Source organism: Teleopsis dalmanni, chromosome 2 (genome assembly GCF_002237135.1).
Source record: "Teleopsis dalmanni isolate 2A chromosome 2, ASM223713v2, whole genome shotgun sequence".
In the NCBI taxonomy this organism is placed as follows: Eukaryota; Metazoa; Arthropoda; class Insecta; order Diptera; family Diopsidae; genus Teleopsis; species Teleopsis dalmanni.
The window spans coordinates 244,697,836-244,708,772 of record NC_051847.1 but is presented as its reverse complement, the minus strand read 5'-3'; the positions used below and the strand labels follow the sequence as shown (position 1 = coordinate 244,708,772).

Here is a 10,937-nt window from a genome sequence, read left to right as displayed (position 1 = left end):
GCGGTACCACAACTGGTGGTATCGGAAATCGGCAATGGACTCAACAACATTTAATCACACCTTCACCAACTGCTAGCCTAGCTTCAAGTAATGATACAATGTATGCCATTCGAACCGTGCCGTCAATGATTGTAAGTCCTGTTTCAGTATCTTCTACTGGTACTAACAATACGACAGTGGTCTCAGCAGGTAGATGTGCTACATCTATAGAAAGTCCTGAGAAACGTATTATCATAGCGAGGTTTGTTAATCAATTTTGTACACATAATTTTATCCAATACGTTTTATTGTTTATTTTTAAATAGCACACATCCCTCAAGTACTTATAAGATGCAAAATATTGGCATCAACAACACTAACAGAACAGTGACACCTATTAGTCATATTTCAAATAATGCCATAGTTCCACCACAACGTTTAGCATACAACCATCATCACCTCCAACCACAGCAATCTATTAGTATGATCCAAAATCACCAGTCGCAACAATCTCAATGCGATGAAACAGCTTTAGACCTTAGCGAATGGACCAATACACGAGTATTAGCAAAATTAGGCAGTTACTATGCCTCTGGCGAAATACGTCAACCTGCATCTGATGCAACAACTCCAACAAATTCAGTTTTGGTTGAATTTGATGCGCCTGAAAATTGTACGCAACTTTACACAGAAGTGTTAACAAATGGTCGGTTTAATGTGATATCGGACGCTAGTCCACCAGCTGCAGATGTAAGTAAATAATGAAATATTATCACACAAGATGTCTATAACATTCTCTAATGTATAATTTCAATATATTTTCTTATTTTTTGATGTTTTATTTTTTTAGATTGTGTTAGACACACGAGTCTGTGTACGCACTCAAATGGAAGGTCGATCTGGTTTTGTGTTTGTGGAAGGTTCAGTAACGGATATAAATATGAATACAAAACAAATTACAGTACAAATTGGCAGTACAGATACAACGCAAATTGTAAGCAAATTAAAACTGCATTAAAATATGCATTTTAATAAAACTACAAATAATCATTTAAAACTGTGTTTAATTTTAGTTAAAAACTGTTAAACGTGCAGATTTACGTTTATTGAGACCACCTTGGTGGGATGAACTTATCGATGTGTCACTACAAACACACATAGTTCCACCATCAACACAAGCAACAATTAAACCACAAACTATTCAGGCAACACATACACAACCGCAACGAATTATCGCAAAAACATCTGCTTCGACTGGTAGTCATATATTAGTCAGTGGAGACGCTAATATTATTTATGCACCTACAAATAAAGGTCCACATCAACTAACATATGTGACTGCAAGATATGATGGAAAAATTCCTGGCCACCAAACGCCTACAAATGCTAATACACATATTCAGCATGTTGTGCCGTCATTAGCGGCACAAAAACAAGAAGATTATTATCGTACAACAGCTACTTCGCCGTTTCAAAATTCAAATAATAACACGCTACAAGCATTGGTTGTTAATGCCAGTTCTTCAACGAGTTCAACGAATATTGAAAACTGTTCTGGCAATGGAAATGGTAATGGAAATGGAAATAGTACGAATGTGCCAGAAATAATTATATCTCAACAACAAATTATGCATGCAGGTTCAGCACAATCAATTAGCAATAGTCACAATACCAATTGCCTGCCATCACAAATACACAAGATCTCTCATTCACCATCAGATGATATGCATCGAAGACAAAGATCATACGATGATTATGAATCGGATGATGAATTAAAACGTGTTGATATTGGCAGTTATGCTATAAACGATGCTGATCCTGAAAAATTATCGGGAGGCAGTAAACGTAGTAGCATGCAAAGTCGTGGCAGTACATCCAGTTTAATCGATCAGAGGCTCACTCCAAGATCTCATCCAGCAACTCCAAGGTATTAATCTGGATTGAAATTTGTGTAATCAGTTTTAAGTAAAAAGCTAACAATAGTATTTAACAATCATCATCATCATCATTTGTGATTTTTAATTTATAAGTATTTATGTTTAATTGACTGTATGTTATTAAATTACTATTATTAAAGATTGAAAGTGTTAGTGTCAAATAACTTAAGTCTACATAGTATTGATTATAGATGTTTTACCTTTGTTTGTTTACAAATAGATACACGTTAAAATGAATTCGAAATTACTTTTATGTAGTAATCATTGTAAATTTTTTTACTTAGAAATTTTTCTATAAAATATATATGTATATTCTATAAATATCGGATACTAATGATTTAATATTATTGATTTAACCAGATCTCAAGCGACTACACCACATCGCTTTAAAAAGGGCGATATCGTACAGTCTGAATCCGGTGTTCGCAAAAAATTTAATGGTAAGCAATGGCGTCGGCTATGTTCGTTGTGTTCAAAAGAGTCTCAACGACGTGGCTTTTGCTCACGCCATTTAAATCAAAAGGGAAATACTGCATTACGTTCTACTGGACCAAGTCGTTTCCCAAGGTAACTGCGTTTATATTTATATAATTTTATCTAACATTTCTTATAATTAATTTTTAACCTAATTTAAATTAATTTTTACTTGGTTTATTAAATTAATCAATAAAGTTAATTTCTCCTTTTTTTAGTGATATAAGTAGTCGCTCTAGTAGCAAAACCCAAGTTGACGAAGATACCTCACGTGATTCGGAAACGTCACCCAACTATCGTGTCACAGATCGTTTTGATCAGGAGGAAAGAGATGTAGCTAATATGTTAGGTATGACTACATATGATTATTTAAAAAAAATTAATAATAATATATTATAATAAGTTTAATTTAGTATCTAATTTTAAGCGCAATATAACACAAGAAACAATCTATTAATATTGGTTAAATTTGTTCTTAAAACTATATTTCAAAAATAATAACAAATCGAAGAAATGTATATTACTATACAAAAATTATTATGTCCATAAAACCTTGAAATTTCATGTAATTTTCAGACAAAAATTATATCCATAAAAATACCTGCTTTGCAAATTATATGGATTAACTTTAAAAATGTAACTAACTCATTCTTTATTCATACATAAAATCACAAAGAAAATGTATACATATATACATACATACATACATACATACATACTAAGAACAAAAATACTCTAATGATAAAATCAAAAACTAAGAAAATTATTACTCATGTTTTCATTAAGAAATAATTTATATTGCTTACTGTTTACTGCTCACTCAACTGAGTGTTTTCATTGAAACGCACTTTTTACCTGCTTTACATTCTGCCTCTGCTATAGTAGTATAGTAGTTTCTTCACACGTGATAAACGCAACGCATTGAATTACCTGCAGAATGGAAAGGAAATATTAATGCTTACCGATTTGTAATCCAAACCAAGTGCAGCAAAATTTAGTTTAAAGAATGAAAACGAAAAGAAAAAGACGATGACAGCAATCCGTAATTGTCAAACTGTACAATTGCATAAATAGAAAAGCACATACTTGAAAAGATTGGCTTGACTTGACTATAGAATTCGACAGAGTCTGTAAAATAAATAATATATTTTATAAACTATTTCTATAAAATTGACTTAATTTATTAATATAAAAACATAAAAACATAAACAAAATAAAAATTTAAACATTTGAACATTTTGAAATGAATGTGTTTCAAGACTACGACCTTGGCGCGAAATTATACGTACAATGTTTATGTAAACTAAACAAAATTATAATTAAAGAAATGACTTACTCTATAAAAATATATTTTTCAGTGTCGCTGAGCAGTTCGCGGTCGGCTACACCATCGTACTCCTCACCCGTTAATCATGGCACATCTCCTATGAACGTGAATCATTCTCCAGTACCTGTATCAAATCGACAAAACTTTTTTACACCGATTGGTGGTGGACCAGTCGCTACTGCAGACCCACATACAACAAAATGGAAAAATACACCTAGTCCAGTATTATATAATGTGGGGTTTCCACAAGTAATACGTCCAGAGTCAGTTCGTGCTCAGGGCGCAGGTGCAACACAAACGGCCACTATTGTCTCCTCAATTCCGCCGCCACAAACAGCACCAGTATCAATGGTAGTACATAATCAACATGTTCCTCCTCCTCCTACGCAGATGATACAACCACCACCAGCGCCCCCACCAACTCATCATATCATGACACATCATCATCCACACCAACAAACTTCGCCGGGTCCACCATTACCACCTCCTAGTGTAGTAATGCCTTCAGCAACAAATTCAGTTGGCCATGCAACAAGTGTAATACGTATTTCACCTGCAGCTGCTACAACAATGAACAACATCAACTCATCAACAACTACTGCTGTTACTGCAACTAGTACACAATCTTTTCATCCTGTTATAGTGGATGCTACACAATTGGTACCATTGTTGCCACAACAGCAAGCCTTGCATTTACAACACCAACAACAATCGAATATTCAAGTAGCGCATACACAAGCCTCTTTAACTACTAATACAGGAAACCAAATTTCTACATCTACTTCAGTTGGCATAATACCAGCTGCTCATCAACAAACGCAACATCAACCGCCACCAATGCCAGAAAAACCAATTTCAAAAAACGGTAAGTACTACTAAAGTATCACTCATATTCTTATATGTATTTATATCAGTTTTATTATTAACTATTTTTATGTTGCTCTGCTCTAATTTTAGGATTTAATCCGGGGTCGATATACCATTGGCACACGTTACTGCCCCATATAAACCAATCTCCCGTTAAAACACAGCCATTAACAAACTTCTCAATTGCTGGCATCGTACCACCAACTGTAGATACGCCAACAATTAACAATACATGCAGTCATAATATTAATAACCATCAAAATAAATTGAATTCGCTGGAATCTCCCCCAAACCCTGTAAATTGTGCCACAAATGAAACAAGTAGAAACAATATTGCAGAAACTATATCGATCACTATACAAGAGGAAACAGACGAACAATTAGACGATGATGTATTCGAGCCCTCAATAAATAATACTCCTGCTGGAAGTATTATACCAGCTGCTACAGTCGCTCAAGTAAAGCAAAATCACAAACGTTCAACTAATGAAACCTATCGCATGACCAACTTTAGCACATCATCATCATCTAATGAAAATAGTCGAAAAATTGATGAACGTATAGAACGTATAGATATAGAACCAACAAATTCTATGGGAAGTACAACTGCAACAGCAACTGCAACTGCAGCAGCTCAGGCTGCTGCTAAACGACGTTCGCAATCGCTGAGTTCTGCTGGTGGTATGGGTGCAACTGGGAAAGAACCAATGAGTCCGATTACAAAGGTACATTTGATTTTTTTTAATGTTCTATAAAATATATATAATCTTTGTTTTTGTTTATCTTTAAAAACTTAGAACAAGATACGTAGACCTATGAACGCTTTTATGATTTTTTCTAAAAAACATCGAACATTAGTACATGCTAAACATCCAAATCAGGATAATCGTACTGTTAGCAAAATATTAGGAGAATGGTGGTATGCACTTAAGCCTGAAGAAAAAGCTAAATATCATGAATTAGCTAGTTCTGTCAAAGACGCTCATTTCAAATTGCATCCAGACTGGAAATGGTGCTCAAAAGACAGGCGCAAATCATCTAGTTCAGGAAAAAATACGATGTGTGAAATAAATGGTAAACAACGTAATGACTCAACTGATGGAATGGACATCACTGAACAAGATCAAAATGCAAATATAATGAATAATATTGATGGTCCCTCAATAGATACACAAACTGATATCATACCGTTAACTATCGCAAATTATATTTCTACGATTGATGAAAGCTCAACACCAACAGTATGCAACGCGAATGCAAATGATGTTGTTAAAATTAAATTGGAACCCGAAAAAGATGACTCACAAACTGAGAATGAAATGGTAGCTATTTACTGCATAGGAAAATTCAAACCATTTTCATAACTATATTATTTATTTTTGTTTTTTTTTTATTTTATTTTAAAGTCTGTTCCTATTGAAGAAAATAAAAATAATAATAATAGTAGCAATAACAACACAAGTCAGCACGATGATGGCAAACAAATAGATTTAAAATGTCAAGAACGCGTTGCTGATTCCGATATTGAGGATGCGGCCTTTGATTATAGGAAACCAACTCTAGCCAGTAGTGATTGTGTACAAAAAGATGATCAAAATAAGTCTGAGAAGGTAAAAAAAAAATACTATTCTTATATATGTGTACAAATAAAGAATTTCTTAAAATTTTTGCTTACACAGAATGGAAATGATTTTTTTGATAATGCTGTCCAAACAGTCATTTCTAGTAGTGATCATATCAATACAACAATGACATCAAGTAATACTACTACGAGTAGTAGTACTGTTAACGCAGTTAATAGTGGTAATGAGCGCGATATAACGTTAAAGCCAAAGCCAATTAAAGCAAATCGGCATACTATTGAGAACAGCATCCTTAGCTATCAACAAATACCGATGTATTCTTTCAACAGCCCCAAGAATCCAATTGGTGTTACACCGTTTCAACCCACAGGCGAGCACCATGCAAAAGTCGAAATTTGTAATTTAAGAGAAATTAGAAATCAGAATTTGAATTTCGATTTTTATTTTTAATATGAATTATTTGTATTAAACACATTTTTTAATTATATCTATATATTCATATCATAGGTGGTGCTTTTAAAACAATGCCAATAAGTCCAAAAAGTACAAAAGTAGATGAAACACAACCAGCACATATTAAGCATGAAGATGCAACAAACAATATTAAACAGGAACCCCCGTCGCCTTATCAACTGAACGGTAATTGTAGCAACATTTTTACTTTTAATGTGCCAACAGCAACAGTTCCAAGTCAAAAACAATCACATCATCAATTTCATCCTTATTCTCTGAGAAGTCCCACAGATTGTAGAGGTTAGTATTTATAACTAATTTATATAAATTTAAACTGATTTATTTTAAGTTGCGTGTATTGTATCAAGCACAATAAAATAAATACCATATATAATTCGGATAAATTCAATATATTCATCAACCGTCTATGGTTGGTTAATAATTTTAGCAATTCTTATTAGTTCTACTTTTTTAAACTTTATAAAACTTAAGTGCTTATAACTAGTAAAATAAACCCTGAAACACAGACTTTAATCATTTATATTTTTCTTACTTTAAACTATATATGCTTTTTATTATTTTATATAAAATTGTACAATCATTTAAACTAATATATGCTCATTACCATTTTATCATTGCATTATTGTAATTCTTAATAATTTTGGGTTCAACATAAAGCTCATAAATCATAAACTTTTCTTTCTCTCTATAATGCTAACGTATATCTTCGATATGATCATCTATTAAATCATTACTCATAATTATCTACTAATTACTTAAACAAAAATTAAAAATAAATAAAAGATGCAATAAATGAGCAAGTATATGTTAAATCAGACGTAGAAAATAACTGTTATGATAAAGCCGCTGAAAACGATGATGAATTGTATGAAGATTATGACACAGAGACCGACTATGATGACATTAAATTTCACAACAAACGTATAACTGAGACAAAATCATGTATTACGAATTTAGTAATGAAAACTTTAACACCAAATTGTACAAAAGATAATACAATACAATCCGACCAATCGACTGGTGTAAAACGCAAGCAATTTACTATCGTACGTTCTTTGACGCCACAACACATTTCTTCACATAAACAATTGAAACATTTACATATACGGCGTGTTGAAACACCACCAACTGTAATAACGCGAGTTCCCACTCCATTTGCACCAGATAAAATCATATCAGACCACTCTCAACAACACAAATCAACAAATCACATAACAATCATTAGAACATTATCAACCCCTCCTCCATTATTTTTTAATAAAATAAAAAAACAATCATCAACCTCATCAGCATGTGAATCAGCATTATCCCCTTCATCATTATCATCATTATCGTCATCATTGCAATCAACAACACTTCAAAAAACTTTGAAAAAAGATGAAAAAGTTATTAAATTTCAATCCTACTCCTCTGTAACTGCTACCGGTACAAATACAACCAACACAACGCCAATTGTACAAAAATTGTTGACAATAAAAAATGATGACATAAATCATAAAGATGACACAAATAAAGCTACCGGAAGGGCTGCTATATTATATGACGCTTTAGTATTGGATACGTTACATGGCACCAACATTGATGATGAGAGCAATGACAACGAACATAAAAAAGACCACCCAAAGAAACAACATATATTAACTATAGATCAGCATCAGTTTCAACAGCAACAAGCGCAACAAACACAACAACCACAGACACAGACAATGCTATTAATAACTGACGGCAATAGTTACAATCAACATCAACAGCAAAGTATAGCACAACAATTGCTACATAACAAAATAAGAAAATTTAATATAAATCCAACAGAAAAAAATTTGATATCCTCAACATCAACAAATGCTGCCCAAGCTTATTGTGTTGTCTCTAACAGCAACAATCATTATAACAACAATGTAAATGTGAAGTGTACCACATCATCCGCATCATCGACAAATACATTGCGTCCTTTGTCATTTATCAGTGTTAATTCATGTAATAAAATTACATTGGCAGGAAATGCTCGCATCCTCGCTGCCAATGCAGTTACCCCTAATAATACCAATTCAAGCACAGGTGCTGGATTAGGAGTAGGCGCAAATACAGTAACGGTTTTGAACGCTGTAACTCAATCAGCTGCTGTTGCTGTTGCTGCTACTGCTACTACTACTACTACTACTACTAACAATCTAAAAAATATTAATCATAAGATTAATAATAACAACAACCTAACCATAAACACTAATTCAAATGAAAATAATACTAAAAGTAATATAGTAACTAATACTAATTGTATGAAAAAAGATTTAACGATAACAACTCAAAATGCCACTGTTGCTGGCTCTTCGATTTTATTAATTAATTCAAATGTTGCCACTGTTGTTAATTCCTCATCAGGTACTACATCAGATGGTCCAGCAGTACCATCATCTTCTGCTGCACCGGCTACAACGGGATTAAGCTCATCTATAAGCAACACTGCTCTCAGTGCAAACAATTGTGTACCAACTACACCCACATCGGCTTCTTCGACAGCACAGATATTAACTACTTCAGGCAGTATTAACAACAATAATGGACAAAAGCAAATACTTTTTGCTGTTAATAATATGGTACACCACCAGGTATGAATTAAATGGATACCTTGCACATTATATGCATATTTTTATTAATTACTTGATTTTAATTGAATTAAATATATATATATATACATATATATATGTATATATATTAGTATATGTGTGTATAATAATAGTAATTCACATGTTAACAATAATATATCAAAATATATATATATATATTTTTTAGTACACAATTTTACCAATGCACCAACAACAAACAGCCCAAGCACACGCAGAATCCGCTAGTCCTATCAAACCTACAGCTATTAAGTATTTATTGAAAAAAAGTAATGTCCAAACTGATGTTAATAGTACTGGTATAAATAGTGGTATACTACAACAGCCGATACAGAATTCTATTATTTTACACAATTATTCACAAGGTTTGTTAATGTCACTTATGTTACATAGACTTACATAGAAATTTGTTGATATTTTTTGCTCAATGTTTCTTTTTTTATTAGAATCAACACCCCTATCACCAATATATAAATCTCTCCCATCAACACCAAAGTCAGCCTCTTACCAATTAAATGTACCAGATTCAGCAGGTAAACGTAGTTCTGATGGTAATTCATCAACTTATGGTGGTGACGATGAACATGAAATCGGAGAAGGTCAACAATTTATATTAGCACCCACCCCGGCACAATTAGGTTGTGCACCATTACAACGCAGAAAGAATATGTGTAAGTACTTGGCTGTCAATAAATAGTTCAAAAGTACTAATAAAGCTTAAATTGTAGCCGGTAGCAGTATAGGTTCGTTAAAAAATGAGTCTAGTTCAAACTCGTTTGCTACAAATACAATTATTGGAAATTCAAATAAGAAATTAAATTCTCCCATCATTGATTCTTCTTCCCCAATAATTGGCAATGTAAACACAACAGCTTGCCTAACAACAGGTTTGCCAACGCCTACATCTTCAACAGCGACTCCAAGCAGTGATGAACAAATGCCACTAACTCCAACAGCTGTGATTAATACAAATCCCAAATCACCTACTAAGACTGTGACAGTCAAAAAGAAAAACGATGATATGGAAAAGTAATTTCGAAATAATATATATTTGGCCTATGAAATAAAATAATTATAATAATTTTTTTTTTAAAGTAGTGTCCTAAAACAGGTAGACTTCGAAAAGAAATATCAAGCTTTGCCGCAGTTTAAACCTGAAGATTGTCAATCACCAAGCGCTATTATAGTACCCTCTTCACCTCGCGTATACGGTACCAATTACCGAAAAAAAAATATGGTTCCGCCTGTACAAAAATTACGTGAGTATTATTTTGAAATACAATATATAACAAATTTAATATCAATATTGTTTTGTTATTATTTTTTATCAACAGATAGCGAAGATGAGTCAACCGATGAAACAACAGTTTCAATACCTACACCCACACAACGTTTCTTCGGTCCCGATTTTAATATTGATCAACTAAGAGGTATTCATTCAAAGTTCATTTGAAATTGAATAAATTACAATCTTATAAATATTGTGTCTTTCTATTAAAGAGCTAGAAAATTCTGATCAAACTGGACGTTCTCCACGTACACCTCAAACACCTCTGCAAAGTGCTCGCTCTGATGCTAGTGAAAAGGGTCATCGTAAGGTACTTGAACAACGTCGTAAATTAGTTTTGCAATTATTTGATGAACATGGAATGTTTCCTACAGCTCAAGCCACTAT

The 10,937-nt window shown here is 32.9% G+C and overlaps 1 protein-coding gene across 1 annotated transcript; it reads left to right on the top strand.

The window, feature by feature from the left end:
* Positions 1 to 7: 7 nt before the first annotated feature.
* Positions 8 to 10,935, top strand: LOC119677255 (putative transcription factor capicua; the record flags this gene model as incomplete). Its single annotated transcript, XM_038088528.1, has 20 exons — positions 8 to 241; positions 306 to 729; positions 830 to 973; positions 1,053 to 1,548; positions 1,618 to 1,906; positions 2,277 to 2,483; positions 2,609 to 2,739; positions 3,749 to 4,582; positions 4,675 to 5,309; positions 5,382 to 5,906; positions 5,991 to 6,194; positions 6,264 to 6,537; positions 6,675 to 6,920; positions 9,021 to 9,247; positions 9,432 to 9,627; positions 9,709 to 9,933; positions 9,991 to 10,291; positions 10,358 to 10,521; positions 10,597 to 10,692; positions 10,763 to 10,935. Coding segments are annotated over exons 1-20 (5,934 nt in total), but the record flags the coding sequence as incomplete, so codon positions are not given.
* Between the last annotated feature and the right edge of the window lie 2 nt (positions 10,936 to 10,937).